Source organism: Ziziphus jujuba, chromosome 5 (genome assembly GCF_031755915.1).
Source record: "Ziziphus jujuba cultivar Dongzao chromosome 5, ASM3175591v1".
Classification (NCBI taxonomy): domain Eukaryota; kingdom Viridiplantae; phylum Streptophyta; class Magnoliopsida; order Rosales; family Rhamnaceae; genus Ziziphus; species Ziziphus jujuba.
This window is the reverse complement of record NC_083383.1, coordinates 6,302,442-6,319,322: the sequence shown is the minus strand read 5'-3', so window position 1 is coordinate 6,319,322 and position 16,881 is coordinate 6,302,442. Positions and strand designations below refer to the sequence as shown.

The 16,881-nt window shown below is 36.3% G+C and overlaps 1 protein-coding gene across 3 annotated transcripts; it reads left to right on the top strand.

Moving 5' to 3' along the window:
• The first annotated feature begins 10,085 nt into the window (after positions 1–10,085).
• LOC107420082 ((S)-coclaurine N-methyltransferase) lies at positions 10,086–13,113 on the top strand. Of its 3 annotated transcripts, none has more exons than XM_060816993.1 (9): positions 10,086–10,243; positions 10,341–10,509; positions 10,593–10,704; positions 10,855–11,079; positions 11,181–11,280; positions 11,362–11,472; positions 11,626–11,727; positions 11,950–12,008; positions 12,805–13,113. In XM_060816993.1, the coding sequence occupies exons 1-9, from the start codon at positions 10,214–10,216 to the stop codon at positions 12,860–12,862; spliced, it is 966 nt and encodes a 321-aa protein (XP_060672976.1). In that variant the 5' UTR covers positions 10,086–10,213; the 3' UTR covers positions 12,863–13,113. The 3 variants fall into 3 exon arrangements, with proteins under 3 accessions (XP_060672976.1, XP_015884433.1, XP_060672975.1); XM_016028947.4 differs by lacking the exon at positions 12,805–13,113 and adding an exon at positions 12,081–12,424; XM_060816992.1 differs by lacking the exons at positions 10,086–10,243; positions 12,805–13,113 and adding an exon at positions 12,081–12,424 and having other exon boundaries at positions 10,333–10,502.
• Positions 13,114–16,881: the final 3,768 nt, after the last annotated feature.

Sequence of the window (16,881 nt, the reverse complement as noted above, 5' to 3'; positions counted from 1 at the left end):
CAAGCTTATCATCGTGAATGATATCCGTTTCGTTCATGGAGAAGAAGGATGATTGCCTAAGGATGTGTGTCGATCGATTTCAAGGCGTCAAAATATTTTTCCGATCGATTATCAAAATTTAAATGCTTTTCAAAGTGATATTTGAAATTTAAGGGTATTTTATTCAAGTATTTTTCGTTTGTGTTCGTACATGTATTTGTATGTTATATCGTTTGATATTATACTGCACCATATGGAGGCGGCGAACCAATGTGGTCCATGTAGAGCTAGCCCCATGATCATGTTGCCTACGAGCCCGGGGAATTGGACGGCCAATATAGGCAACCACCCTGGTTTGTATTGGTAGCAGAGTGTCGGCGACAGTTGGAATCATGGATTACGTAGCATGTAGAAGGTGTCGTACGTACCTCCATTACAAGCGTGCATATTTTATTTTATGCTATGGATTTTAAGATATGATTTTGTGCACTTATTCATGTTTTTATTATTGTTTCAATGTGGAGTTTTAACAATTGCCTATGCAAGTTAGGTATATTTGAAAAATATATTTTATTATTTGTTTTATGTTGTGGTTTTCCAAGAGCGACTTAAGGGTTAAGTATCGCCAGTCGAGAATCCAAAGCAGGGTATCGTTGAGTTCAAAAAGGAGATCCTAAAAGACGCACGTGATTCAATGTATGCGATACATCCCAAGGGTATAAAGATGTATGGAATGCTCACTAGATGACATTGTGGTTTGGCACGATAAAGGAAGTTGCAAGATCCGAATAAAGGTACTTAAGTCACCGACAAGTAAAAGTAGGGAGATGTAAACATGGATTTCGTGCTTAAACTATCGTTCACAAAGAGAAGGTACGACAGCGTTTAGAGAATCAAGCAAGATCCGGATAGCGACTAAAGTTCTACTTGGTGGTTGATGAGGTTAATGAGATGAGGATGATTCCTTAGGCATGGTTGGATGTTTAAGCATGATTATTTTCATTCTAGAAGCTAAGATCTTGATATCTTATTTTCTTGGAGATTTAAGGTTCATATTGGTGGTGTTTTATCTATTTAAGGTGGTTGATATTGTTGGTGATAATTTACAATGATAAGGAGTATGATTTTTGGGACGTAGTTAGAATTTAAGAAGTGTGGAATACTTTATTGGGTTAAGGATCTAGTGATTGTTCATAGTATTGGTGGTGATGCTAGAATTAAGATTTAAATTCCTTATTGCTTGAGGTGTGGATTCATGGAATTTATTTGAAATGAGGGAAACTTAGGGTTTTCAAGAATGGTATTTGGATGTTGAGAAATTTTATTCATGACCTTGATGAATTTAGTTAAAAGAAAGATTGATGTTTGTCGAGGTTAAGACTATTGGTTAATCAATGAGGAGCAAGGGTTTTATAATTGTAAGTACTAAGAGGGTAATCGAAGACAAATGAATTTATCTCAACCTTAACTTGGTGATACCAGTATTTGAGGAAATTAGACTTAAGTTCTAATCTTACCTTTTGGATTGCTGATTGAGTTACGAGAGTTGGTTGTTGGTTTAAGGATGCATGCTTCAGGAGTTCTCATGGCTAGCTTCCAGGTATGACCGGTGTTGGTGGATCGTATAGTAGAGACCCAAATGGAAGATCCTAAGTTGAGGACAATTAAAGGCAAAGTACAAGAAGGTCTTGATCCGGAATTTTCCATAAGGAGGGATGGAGCCCTCGTGTATAAAGGACGACTTTGTGTTCCGGATATCCCAGGACTCAAGAAGAAAATTTTAGAGGAGGCGCACAGCTCGATGTATGCGATGCATCCGGGGAGTACCAAGATGTACCGGACGCTTGTTAAGTATTATTGGTGGATTGGTATGAAGAGAGAAGTGGCAGACTTCGTATCAAAGTGTTTGATTTGTCAACAAGTGAAAGCAGAAAGACAGAAGCCTTCGGGACTACTCCAACCTTTACCAATTCCCGTGTGGAAGTGGGAAGAACTCAACATGGACTTCGTATTCAAGCTTCCTTCCACACCTAGAAGGTACGACGGCATTTGGGTAATCATTGATCGTCTCACCAAGTCGGCACACTTCCTACCGGTACGAGAACGTTTTTCACCCGAGAAGTTAGCTCAGTTGTTCGTGCAACGCATTGTAAGTCTTCATGGAGTACCGTTAGCCATCGTCTCCGATCGAGATCCTCGCCACTTCACGACTATGGCGGAAGTTGGCTGATGCACTAGGAGCAAGACTTAACTACAGCACCGCTTTTCACCCGCAATCTGATGGACAAACAGAGCACACAATCCAGACATTAGAAGACATGCTAAGGTCTTGCATTATGCAATTTCGTGGTAGCTGGGATGAACAACTACCCCTGATAGAGTTTGTCTACAACAACAGTTATCAGACGAGTATTGGGATGTCCCCGTATGAAGCTTTATATGGGAGGCAGTGTCGGACACCTTTGTGTTGGAGTGAGGTAGGAGAAGAGAGGCTCCTTGCAACAAATAATGCGGTCGGATCTGAGTATTTAAGGATGACCTTGGACAAGGTGAAGATCATTAGGGATCGATTGAAGGTTGCCCAAGATCGACAGAAGAGCTACGCCGATGTGCGTAGAAAGGATTTGGAATTCGAGGTAGGAGATTGGGTATTCCTAAAGTTATCTCCATGGAAAGGAGTAGTACGTTTTGGGCCTTACGAGGTTACGGAGAGGATTGGCCCTGTGGCGTACAGGTTGGCGTTACCGGAAGAGCTAGCTCGAGTTCACAACGTATTTCATGTGTCGATGCTACGGAAGTATATTGCAGACCCTTCGCACGTACTCGAGAGTCCGGACATAGAGATAAGGGAAGATCTTTCGTATGTGGAGCAGCCAATACAGATTTTGGATCGCGAGGAACGGACACTACGCAACAAGACTATTCCTCTAGTTAAAGTTTTATGGCGGAACCACTTAGTCGAGGAAGCAACGTGGGAGCCCGAAGCACAGATGCGTGAGTAGTACCCGTATCTGTTCCAGTGACGTGCGAAAATTTTTGTAAGGGGGGAAGGCTGTAACACCCCGTCCCGAATCGCACCGGAATCCGTGCACGTTGACCGAGGTTGACCATTGACCGAAAGGGTCAAAAGTTGACTTTTTGACTTGGTGGGAATTTTGAGTTGACCAGGGTACCATGGCGAAGTGCACGATGCCCCGAGTTCGTAGACTGGTAGCACGTAAAAAACGGAGCTACGGTTTGAAAGTTATGGGCAAAACAAGTTGAGGTTCAAACTGTCCAAAAGGTGCCGGGAGTTTACTTTTTCTTGAGATGTAATTTTGTGTTGACTCTTGTATGGTTGTAAAGTACTCGTCGATACGAGTTCATAGACTAGCGGCACGCTTAAATCGGACATTTGGTTAAAAAGTTACGGACGTTTGAAATTCGCCGGATACCGTATTATTTTAATATATCTGGCTTAAGTGCACAGTGAAGCCAGGTGTCAGCTTCTGATTGGTCCACGTGGCATGAACAGTGTCACGCAGGGTTTTTATTTGTTAAAACACTCGGGGAAGAGAGAGAAAGAGAGAGAGGAGAGAGAAAGAGAGAGAGAGAGGGAGAGAGTCGCCGGCCGCCGGTAATTTTCAAACTTTCTGGCTGAGTTACTGTACATGTGCCGGCCAGCCAGATTGCCCACCTCATTTCCGGCAAAACCTCCAAATTTCACGGCGAACGGCCGCCGGACGCGCCCGGATCAGACATCCGAAGTTCGGCGGCGAGTTTTTCCCCTCCACCGCTGGCCACCGCGAATCGACACTGTTCCGGCCATTTTCCGGCCACACGCGCCAGCTAGCCTTGATCCCCTCCTCAAGTCCGGCCGACCCACCAAAAATCACGGCCATCGGACCACAGACGCGCCAGGATCGGAGCGCCGGAAATCTTCAAACGGTGATTTCTCCGCCGTCCGACCTCCGTTTTGCTCACCGCCGGTCCCGTTGGGTTGCTCTTCTCGAGATCTACAAGTCTGCAAAATTTCACGACCAACGGCCACCGCACGCGCCGCCGCCGGCGACGGTTGCCGGTGACCGCGGCGGCTCGCCGGAAAATACTGTTCCGGCGAGTACCCAGTTTTCCGGCCAGCTCCAGTCCGCTGTGTTCGACCTCCTGAACCCGAATCTGGCTTCCGTTTCCGCCAATTCGCGATGGTTTGGGAGAATTGCGGAGCCGAAATCCGAAAAGCTTCCCGGCGAAATTCCAACCCCGTCGGGTACGATCCTTGGAAATTGAGACCGAATCTGTGATCAGCATCACTCGAGTTTCGATTCGGTATATAACTCGTAAATTCTAGGTATCGTTTGCGTTTAAGCCCCCGGGTACCGGGTATTATTTACCCGAATAAAATATTAATTTATTTGACTGTCTGTGAATTTTGTTCTAGGAGCACCAGTGAGTCGTAGAATTGATCCCGTAGTGGATCGTGGGTTAATTGCGTGCTCCAGGTGAGTGACCCACCTTCAAATTAATTTTGGGAATTTATTTGGTGAATATATTATGTGCGATTTAAATATTTGGAATTTAATTTCTATGTGCCAAATATTTATTGGATTTATTGTGGAATTATTTATGAATTTATTGGATTTAAGGAAATGTGCATTCTACAAATTTATGCCATGTGAAATTATTTTATGGATTTGAGAATTTTGAAATTGGTGTGGTTTTAATAGTAAAATGGGCACGATTTGATTTTCAAATATTTCAAAGAAAATATTTGGTTATGTTGGTGATTTCAATTTTTATAAAATATGCCCATGGAATATTATGAGATTTAATTATTATATTTCGAGAATTATTTATACTATTGGGAAAATGTGGATATTTGAATTGATGGATTTGGGAGTTGGTGGATTTGAAAATCATGGAATTTATGGTATTGATTATAAAGAAATTACGGATAATTCCCGGGTTCAAGCGGATGGACTATGCCCGCTATGTTTATGAAAAATGTGGAATTTGTTATAAAATTTAAATTGTGAATTTTATGATTTTTAGATGCACCGTGTACGTACTGGTGTTCTGTTTATATGTGATATGGTTAGTGTGCACACGGTTGTGATTAGTGCGCAGGTGGGTGTGATTAGCGCGCAGGTGATGTGATTAGCGCGCAGGTGGGTGTGAGTAGCACGCGGTTGATATGATAAGGTTGTCCTGTGGTTGCCATCGGATGAGGGTAGGCCACCCCCTTTGGCCGGGACACCTAGTTAGCAGCGGCGCAGTGGGACGCCACGCGACCGTATGCCGGTTTCTCTCTATAACCTCCTGTCTGGCGGTACCTTGGGACGCTGGGTACTGTTGGCGCCACTGGTATATAGTGGGTACATCAAATGATTTTCAGAACTGTGTTTTAAAAATAAACTGTTTTGAAACTGTATTGGAATTAAAAATATAATTATTACTGTTCTGGTATTTATTTGATTGGGGTTCTTAAATTGGTTTAATTTTCTCTTTACTTAATTATTCAATAAATTAATTTTCTTTAAATTAAAATTGTCGGATGCGTGAATTATTATATTCTATTTGATATTTAGTGAATTAATTGATGTCTTGGTTTTTGGGGATTACGAACAAGGGTTTTGTGAAAAGGTTTAAAAGGGGAACTTTTCCAACTGAGAGAATTGTAAGGGTTTTGAGAAAAATTATTATTTCCACTTTATTATTATTTATCTACTTATTACCGTGATATTGTATTGTATAGTAGATAGGGTTACTCACTGAGATGATTAGCATCTCACACTCTTAAATTCCGTTCCTCTAGGTACCAGGTTGTCGTTGTTCATTCGGAGCGGACTCGACCTTCCTCACTGTTTTAGTTCGTGAAGTACCCTGTTATTCTTTTATTGCAGTTGTAATATTTCTTCACTCTTGTTGTATTTATTTTGCACTCGATTACTGTATTTATTTTGGAGTGCTGTAATTTGTGGAATCAATCTGTAGTAATGTGGGAGGAATAAGGGGATGTTTTTAGAAGTGTGTTTTCAGTGCAGGTAAATTGTGGTAAGTAAATCCCTTAGGGGAGGCTATGCCGGATTTTCCGTTGGAGAGTTCGGTAGGGTTTCCCTGGGATCAGGGCTGTCTAGGGTTCCGGGGAAGGAATTCTGGACGGGTCCTGACAACCAACTCTCCTTCGGGTGTTTTGCTCATTGGTCCACCATTGGAGTGCATAATGGCCAAACTCCATTGCTGCCAATTTCACCTTCTTAGCCTCCGAATAATTATGGCGGTCAAATATCATCTCCATTTTTTCTTCCCACTCCAAATATGCTTCGGGATCACTTTTACCCATAAAAGGTGGGATATTAACCTTGATATTTCCCAAATCATCATCTGTATCTTCCCTCCTATATCTCCCACGGCCAGCTCTATCTTGGACAGCAAAGGTTTCGTCCATACCTTCCTCAAAGTCGTCGTCGAATGGCTCCTCATCAAATTCCTCTCTCGGCCTCTCGCGACCTCCTCGTCCTCGGTCTCGTCCTCCATGGAATTCTTGCCTATTTCTTGTATTCGGCCTTCCTTGTGAGGCTTCTAGTCTTCCCACTCTTTGATTTACATGCTCAACTTGAGCACTAACCCGCTGTATTGACTCCAAAACAGCCCTCATGTCTAATTGGTCTCCACTCCCGGTAGCTCGGTCATCGCCATGGAATGCTACGGATTCTTCCTCATTAATCCTTAAGGGTGGATCCCCTCTTCTTATTCTAGAATCTGCCATGTTAGTAAAATATTGCAAAAATAAAATAAATCCTCACAATATTCACTCCCTCACGTGTTTCACTCAAACAAGGTCTCGACACTCGTGTTTGCACACTAGTTTCGGTTTTTACCCTCTTTTAAGCTCACACACTCTTGCCTTTTTCCACTCAATGAATTATCTCAAAGTTCTAATTAAAACACCCACAAAACAGCAATTAGATCACTAGTATGTTTTAATTAAACTTATCAACAAAGCAGTAGCAAAAAGTAGGCAACACCGAAAGAATCCAACAAATCCTAATTTTTCGGCTTTCTAGACAAGAAAACACAAAATAATGGGAAAACGTTGGAATTTTTGAAAACTGCACCAGATGGTAGTAGATTATGAGTTGAAGAATAAAATTACAGAAAAAGAAATTCAAATACGAACAAGAATCAAAGAGAACAAAAATATAGAAAAGTGTTGGTTGTTGTTCTTGTAATTCAAGTTTTGTATCAATTCCTTTAACTAATTTTAATCCAAAAAATTTAAGCACCCAAAATCCAAATATCCAGCAGCAAAAATAATTTCCCAGCAACTCAAATATTGAATAAATAATCAAAAAACCAGCAGCTCCAACAAATTTCCAGCAAACAAATCAAACTCCAACAAACCGAAATATTTTTCTTTTTTTTTTCCTTTTTTTTCTTTTTTTTAATTCGGCTTTACCTCTTCTTTTTTTTTTTTCTTTTTTTTTTCACTCACAGAACATAAACAACTGCAGTAGCAAGAATAATTACCAAAATTGCAATTCCAACTCCAAAACAAACACCAAACCTGTGACCTCCAAATAAACACAAATGTGCAGTTTTTTTTTTTTTTTTTTTTTAATGTTGCCGCAAACTCTTTTTTTTTTTTTTTTTTTGAATATATGAATGCAAATTTCTAAGACTAAAACAGCAAAGGAAAATCAACAAAAACCAAAATTATCAAGAACAATGATAAAAGACAACCAACAAATTAGGAAACAAAAATATGATAAAACTAGGAAACCTAATTCAACTAGGAATGAATTTTTTTATTTTTTTTTAAATGCAGAACGTGTATAGGATGGATGCAACCTTAACCTAATGCTAAAATTGCAGAATAACACAAAAACAAATAAGGCAAATAAAGATAGATCAAACCTGAACAAAATTTAGCTCTGATACCAAATGATACGAACCTAGGACGACCTGCTCCTAAACCCGTATTATATTAGCCCGGATCTTTAATTAAGTTCAAGTTCTAATGGAATGGACCTCAACCCCTAACCAACCTGTGGTTAGAAACCTTGGTATAATGTAGACGCCACAATAGGGGATGGAAAACCTATTGATAAGTCAAGCTAAAACAACCAATTCTCTAATGGTGTTTTAGGTGTTCTCAAAGAACAATGAGATAATTAATCTCACAAGTATTTTCTCAATCAAATCAAAGTTTTTATTCATATTGAAAAATAAGCCTTTAAATAGGCTAAGTTTACAAAGAAAAAAACCCTAAAAAATTAATTCAAAACCGGACTCCTATAGGAATTAGGAAACTTGACCGAATTGTAATATGTCCTAAACTAAATTTGATTAATTAATTCCTTTATTTTGAATTAGGAATTAATTAATTTACAATGGAAATAATAAAATAAAAACCTTCCTAAAGTTATTCATCCAGAAAATAAATAAATAAAAACCTAAAAGTAATGGTAGTTTCCTAAAACAAAAAGTAAAAACAAATTAGGAAACTAAAAATGCTAGCTTTTTTATCAAGTTGAATTTGATCAATCTTTGACCTCTTTGAGCTTCAAATCAGCTTCTAGATGCTTTTTAAGATGCCAAATAAGCTGAATATGAAGTCCCACACGTTGCCCATGCTTGGAAAAATAAGAAAAGGCTAATACAGTAAAATACAGTAAAGCCAGCAAGCAATACAGCAAATTCGGCCAAATTGTTGATGCTGTCCGTACAAGCCCTTTTTGATTGTATTTGAGGCTGCTTTAACTTGATTCCATGACCTCTTAGGCATATGTATTGACCCATAAATCATTGGAACCATTTCATGCTTCTCGGACTCCAAAAATGTACCAAAACCGTCACCCGGGTCCGTATCGGCTTCCACCACTTGGATGCTTAGAATAGGCTTTGTATCTTCAAGTATGGACAAGCTCTGTTGAGATTGATTACCCCCTGTATAAATACTCCCAGGTTGTCCTTAAATCTCATAATTTGAGCTCTTGTGATTGGCCTAGTCTTCATCCGTGTCGAGTCAGCACCCCAGTGGGTTATCGGTTGAGCGGCCTCAGGCGGAATCACATCAGTTTGACTCAGACTTTCGGTTCATTATGGTGAACATGTTTGTGCAGGATGATGTTTCCGTTGTTAACCACTAGCTTGTGAATGGAAAGCATCATGTCCAAACACGGTATGGGTCAACTCTATTACTTTTGGTAAGGTAGCAATTATGTATTGAGTCAGTAACTGCATTTTTCCAGGGGAAAAAAAATAGTGAAACATCCAGCTCTACCATTACTTATTAGGTCATCCAATGAAGTCCACAATTATATTAGAAAACATCCAAAAACCATTTGTATTGCAGTGAGGAGTGCCTCAAAAGAATGTACCAAAATTTATCTTCTATAAGACCAATTATGGAGTCTAGTTATGGATTCAGCAGTGAAGTGAACTGTCTACTAGAGAACGTTCTTTATTGCTGTTGCAGAACTGTTTGGGTACAACAATGGGGAAGAGTGGATGGTTGCTCATTTCCTATTGAAGAAATGAAACATGGAAAACTCCATTTCGATCCGAGGCAATGTCAATATCAATTAGTAAAATATGAATTACAGCCCGTCTTTGTTGTTGGATGGGAGCTGCTAGTATTGGAAACTACATTTCTACTGGTTTTTATAATTCATCTCCAATGACTTTATCGTCTACTATTCTAAAATTGTTGTTAACAAATAAATGGATAAGGATGGGTTTCCACCTTATCTTTTGTGGTTTGGGCTGACCATCTGGATTGTAGGATTGCAGCCAGTCCAGATCAAGGGAAGTGAGGTCTATCTTGTGAAGCAAAAAGCAGAGCAATAGTCGAGAACAACTTTATCTTAAGATTCATGACATACAAATCTTTTTACTTTAATACAGTATGGGACTTGAGGCGTCTTATCACCTTATTTTTCTCTTTTGAATATGATTAAGTTTTTATTTTTTTTTATTATATAAGAAAAAAATTATATCGACAAAACAATTTTAACGTTTTTTTTTTCCTTAAAAAAAAATAAAAATGAAAAATTAGCTTTTGCATTTTTGTTTTTTTTTGTTTTTTTTTGTTTTTTTTTTTTTTTTTTTTTTTTTTTTGCTTTCAAATGTGGGGCTTGCTTGATCTATCATCAAAATAATAGAAATAAATTATCAAGAAGGTGGAAAATCAATTCTACAACAAATGATGTATTGAGAAGACATACCATAAAGATGGCGAGAGCAAGGGCCAAGTATGTTGGCCAGGACATTTCAATTATTGATGGTAATTTATTCCTTGCAAAAACTACTCCATATGCCCATGAACGTCAACAGCAACATTGTTGGTGGTATCTTTATCAACAATGAATGTAATTTTGCAGGCACTATGCGATGCAACGATGAGACTGATGCTAACTTGGCTGCAACGCAACCTTCTACCTGATGCTGTCATAAGAAGGCTCATCCGCATGTTCATAGCCAGTCGTCTACGCTATAGTTATCAGCCTTTATGTCAACTTCAACTTTCCCAACTCCTCCATTTTGTACACTGTAATTTACATAGCCTTTTCTTTATCTTTCTCTACTTAGTCTTCGTTTCTCTGCCAAATGTCAATATCCTCTTTGCTGCACAGCGCTGAAACAGGTACCAATAACTTTAAGGACAGGTCCACATCCAGAACATTACCCTTATGCATTACCAACATCTTTCTTCAAGCTAATCCTTGGAAAGAATCTCAAACTCAGGTATGATACATATATTGATTTCAATACATTATATATAAAAAATGAAAACCAGATTTTCTTCGCTCTGATTTGCCTTGATATTAGTTTATTGTTAATGTGGGGGAAAGAAACAGATTGACTTAAAAGACTTTTAAAATAAAATGAATGCAGTTGTTGTTACTTCGCGGATGAGCGTAGTAGTTTAGAGGATGCAGAAAAGGCAATGTTGGAACTCTACTGTGAGAGGGCCCAGATAAAAGATGGACAGAGTATTCTGGATATTGGATGTGGATGGGGATCACTCTGCCTCTACATTGCACAGAAACACAACAACTGCAGGGTTACCGGGATCACAGACTCAGGTTCACAGAAAGCGTATATTGACGAGCTGTGTCGGTATATCTCCAAATGCCTCTAGCTTTTTTTGAGATTTTCATTTGATTTTTATGGTAATTTTTGACCCATAAAGCACTAATTTTTTCCTTACCTTTTTGTAGGGATCTTGAGCTACAGAACTTAGAGATCATTGTTGCTGATGTTTGTACATTTGAAATGGATGCTTCATATGATCGATTAATTTCCGTTGAAACATTTGAGGTAATCCCATTTAATCTATGAGATAGGTATGGTGTTTATATTTTCTACTTAGTTGAAGAATTGGGTTTTGTTGTTTGACAGCATATTAAGAACTATAAAGATCTTCTCAAGAAAATATCAGGGTGGATGAAGCCGGATAGTCTTTTGTTTGTTCATCATATCTGCCATAAGGCATTTGCTTACCACTTTGAGGTATAGCTTTTTCATTTATTTCTAAATAATCCTTTATTCACCAGGCTATTTTGGTCAGAGAAGCGTTAAATTTGGTATTTGGAAAACAAGTATTACTCATTGTAGTAGAAAATAGAATTTCGTAATTCCTAATTTACCGTTGCCTTATTGTAGGATGTCAATGAAGGTGGCTGGCTCACTAAGTATGACTGGCTCTGCAGGGACGTCTTAGTTGGTAGTACAATGCTTTCAGCAAATCTACTACTTTATTTTCAGGTAATCTCTCTACGACCCACTCTCAAATTTATGAGCTACGTGTATCACAACCAAAATATTGTTGAAATGGCTCAGAAATCTATTAGTTTTCTTTTCTTACCTTAGCTCAAGATGAACGAGGGATGAAAACGGGAAAAACACATCAGATAATAATGTAGACTGTATCATCATCACAGAAATTGGTTGAGAATTCAGTTTAAAATGGTGATGGTTTTGTTGCAGGACGATGTTTCTGTTGTCAATCATTGGCTTGTGAATGGGAAACATAATGCACAGACAGGGTAATGGTGTTCGCGTTCTATGTCTTGTTATTAGTTGTAATACAAACACTCAGAAACTCTTTTTTCTTGCAGTAACGAGTGGCTCAAAAGAATGGATCACAACATTTCTTCCATAAAACCAATTATGGAGTCAACTTATGGCAGTGATTCCGCTGTGAAGTGGACTGTTTATTGGAGAACATTCTTTATATTTATCACTGAATTATTTGGATACAATAATGGAGAAGAGTGGATGGTTGCCCATTTGCTATTCAAAAAGAAAATGATAGAACCAAGGCAATCCAGTGGAAAATTTTAAGAAATGTCGAGATTATAGCATATCTTAGTTGTTTGAGAGGACTGTTTACTATTTACTTTTGGAAACTATTTTCTCAACAAAAAAAAAAAAAAAAGAAAAAGAAAGCTTATTCATCTTATACCTACCATCGTTTTTTTTGAGTTGCATTCTCCACAAATATGTAGTGCCATCACTAGCATTTCGTTTAGAAGATTTATAAACAATAAAAATTGAATAAATAGGTAACGCAAATTAAGATTTAGGACTAAATTTGATGTATAAGAAGATGTCTTCATTTTTTTTTTTTTGGGGGTTTATGGAAAGAAAAAAGAAAAAAAAAAAATATATATATATATATATATATATAATCAGTCGGATGAGAATATATATAAAAAACTACTTGATTTTATATATTTATGTGATATGTTTAATGTGATATGCAATCCAAAAACTCTAAATAATTGAACTTATCTTCACTTAAATACCATTAACAAATATATTTATTTCCACTTTTTACAGAGCAATTGAATTAAAGGGTCATTGTGTAAAGAGTACGCCGGGGAATATTTTGTGGTGACAAGGAAAGATAGAAAGGAAAGACAGAGATGGGAGTGGGACACAACGATTAGACAACCAGTCATTCTAAATTTCTAAGCAAAAGAAAAGAGTATATGTGTGTATATATATATATATATATATCTTCTCCAGAAAATAACAACACATTTCATCGGAAAAGATGAAAAAAGAAAAAAAAAATAATAACACATCTATAGTTGTATATAAGAAAACCTAATGTGCTTTTGGCCATTCCAATGGCAAATTTCGTCGATACTGCTTTTACTGTCAAATTTGGCAATGAATTTGTAATTGTTATTTTATAACAGTGGATTGCATTTGATAAAATATTGTAAAATTATGTAAAATTTGATGATGGATCCCATTTTATAATAGTATCCAATAAAAACGGGAAAACTATTTAATTAAATATAATTTAAAAATTGACATTGTTATTTATTTATTTATTTATTTTTTTACATTTGTCATTAAAAAACCAATTTAAAATTTAAGATTGGCATATATAACATTTATCATTAAAGAGTTTATGCGAATGCTAAAAATTTATGATAATATTTATTATTGGAAGCTGATGATACATTTGTCTAATGTGTGCAAAAAAATAAAAAAACAAACATCCAAATCCTATCAATACCTGTCGGTTGAAAATATTCTCAAATTTCGATCCCCTTCCGTCTTGAAATACCGAATGACAAAGGTGAGGGTGGATTGTCTTCAAATTAATTTCGGCACTATGCATCATGCTTTCTCACATAATATATTCTCAACCTCTCAATAATTATTATTTTTTTCTTGTAGAGAATAAAAAGTAAAAGGAAACCGATGCACAAGTAGAATATATAGAGCTGATAATCGGTATCGATCGTCATTTATTTATTTATTTTTAAATAGGCTTTTACTTGTATCGATTGGTATTGCTAATAAAAAAACATTCCACAGACAGTGATCTCTCTCTCACTTCCGAATAAGTGTAGCTGGTGGAGGGTGTAACCTATGCTGGTTTCGTAATATTCTCCACCATTAAGTTGATGTGGGCTTTTCCATGGAAACAGTACTGGGATTTCATTTGCTTGAGTTGGCGAGGGTGGTTCGTCTTCAAAATAATTTCCCAACTACACCATTCATTCTCACAGAATATATTCTCCACCTCTCAATAATAATAATAATAATTATTTTCTAGAGAAACAAAAGTAAAAGGAAACCAATGCACAAGTAGAATATATAGAGTAGACGGTCTGCATCCTCTTTTGATTAGTAGAAGAAAAAAATATAAGACTCTGAATAATCTGATAATTGTATTGATTGGTATTGCTAATAAAAAACTTTCGAAAGATGTAGTTTTTTTCTGTCTCAATATTATTCTAAAGGTTAATATGCACGGATAATTTCCAAACGTATTTAATTGGGCAAAACCAGTTAGACTTTGAAAATAACTGTATCTGATAGGGTATACCATTAACCAAGAAATTATTTGGTAGGATAGGATTACCATGTCAACTGTAAACTTGTCCAATTATATTATACCAATTCATAAAGTATGATACATTATTTATGTCGTTTTAAAATTCAATATAATTAAACTCTAAATTTTAATCAACACAATAAAATAAAATTTGATATTAACATAGATTTTAATAAATTGTGATATTCTAGTTTAATTTTTTGGGAATTTTCTTCCAGTTTGGCTTCTGTTCTTTCTTAATATAGTTTCAGTGTTCAGGAAATGATCCACATAAACACTCATTTTTTTTATTTTTTATTTTTTATTTTTATTTTTTACCTTTGTAAAAGGGATCTTCAACAACGGAATGTAGACATCATTGATGCATATGTTGGCACATTTGAAATGGAGGCATCCTATGATAGAATATTTTCAATTGGAACATTCGATATATATATATATATATTATATATTTAAACTAGCCTTGCCTAGTTATGCTATATGATACTCATAGTTGTAACTTTTATATTGTTTACTTAATTTGGTTGAAGAATTGGGGTTTTGTTGTTTAATAAATAGCATATGAAGAACTATAAAGCTCTTCTGAAGAAGATCTGAGAGTGGATGAAGCAGGATAGTCTTCTGTTTGTTGATCATATCTGCCATAAAACACTTGCGCACACTTTAAAGGCACACCTTTTTTATTGCTGTTTCGGATTGAGCATCAATTGGTCGCATATTAACTCACTTTAGATGGTCAAACTATTCTGGATATTGGATGTGGATATGGATCACTCTGTCTCTACATTGCACGAAATTGTAAAAGCCGCAGGGTTACTGGGATTATCGATTCAGCATCACAGAAAGCATATATCAATGAGCAGTGTCGGTAATATCTTTCTATATATATACTTATCTAACAAATGTGCCTCTAACCTCAATTTACCTTGATATTTTCATTTAGTTTTGTTATGTATTGGATCTCTGTAACGTAATAGTTATTAATGAATACAAACTGAACTTAATTTGCATATTATATCTGGCCATGACTTGTTGATTATAGCATAACATTAACGGAAATAATTGATGTACTATGCAACTAATTTAATAAAAATATTTTTAACTTTGATTATTTCCAAAAAATTTTAATGTAATATTATCATTTAGTTTGGCTTATGGTCTTACTAGGAAATGACCTACAAAGCACTATCTTCTTACCTTTTGATAGGGATCTTCAGTTACAAAAAGTAGAGATCATCGCTGCAGATATTAGAATATTTAAAAATGAGGCACCAATGACAGAGTATTGTCGGTCGAAATGTTTGAGGTGAACCCATTTAAGCTATATGCGGTAGGTAATGTGTTCTTATTGTAATTCACTTAGTTGAAGAATCACGTTTTGTTTTTGGACCAGCATATCAAGAACTATAAAGATCTTTTCAAGTAAGATATCAGGGTGAATTTAAAATATTGAAAAGAAATATTGAATATGATAAAATAAAAGATAAAAAGAAGAAAAGAAAAAAAGAAAAAGAAGCAAACAAACAAATTATAATGAATGGATGACATGGAGGAGATCTAACTTGCGCGATGGAAGATGATTAAATGGACAGACATGAGACACGATATAAGATAGATACGATGCACACATCTTTTTTTTTTTTTTTTCAATTTTTATCTAGCTCTTAGAGTGTCGTTTTTTTGAGTGAATAAAAAAGTTTCCTAGTAGATTTCAGACTAAAAATCCCGCAATACGCGACATTGATAGACGTATTACTTTCACTAAGCTAACAGCATCTGTGGTTAGCATGGAGTGTTATTGATTTGTTGTATAACCAATCAAAAAAGAGAAGCTGGGAGTCTGGGACCAAGTCCATGCCCACATAGTTGTCACATTATATGAGTCTTACACGAGTTTGTAAGTAGGGACTTTGTAGCATAGGTGATTGCAATTTTTTTTAAGAAAATAATTGGTAATATTAGCATAATAAAAATAAATAATCAGTCACCACCACCAATGCAGGCGTGAAAGGGAGCAATATTTGACATACAGGACGGGCAATCAGATTCAAAGTCCTCCATAACAATTGATACTTTTCTAATAAAAATAAATAATTGATCCCTTTATTTTAGGTGGAGAGTGCGTGTGGTATATATATTATATAATTATATATCAGTCAGTCGCTACAGCTTGTTGTTGAAATTAATTAAGGTGTTGGCCGGTTTGTCTTTATATATCCATCTAAAAATCGTATCCCCTCGTAACTTTGTGATCCTAGATCCAAAATTATGTACGATACCTATATACATATATATGGATTACAAGGTCCCCGGACCATTCAATTTTTGCTCTAAAGAGTATGGCGGGGAATAGTTTGTGGTGATAAGAAAATATAGAAGGGAAAGACAGAGATGGGAGTGGGGCACAACAATTAGACAGCCAGTCATTTTAAATTTCTAACTAAAAGAAAAGAAATATATATATATATATATATAGATGACAAGTTTATAGTGTGGACGTTCGTATGATTCTATTGTATATGCAAAAATGATAGTTTTGAAAAATTATTATCCTTGTA

Excerpts from the sequence above, each read along its gene's own strand:
- LOC107420082 (XM_016028947.4), top strand. The coding sequence starts at position 10,214 with ATGTTGGCCAGGACATTTCAATTATTGATG. Across the intron at positions 10,244-10,340 it reads GGACATTTCAATTATTGATG|GCACTATGCGATGCAACGAT; the intron begins GTAATTTATTCC and ends GTAATTTTGCAG. Across the intron at positions 11,080-11,180 it reads TATATTGACGAGCTGTGTCG|GGATCTTGAGCTACAGAACT; the intron begins GTATATCTCCAA and ends ACCTTTTTGTAG.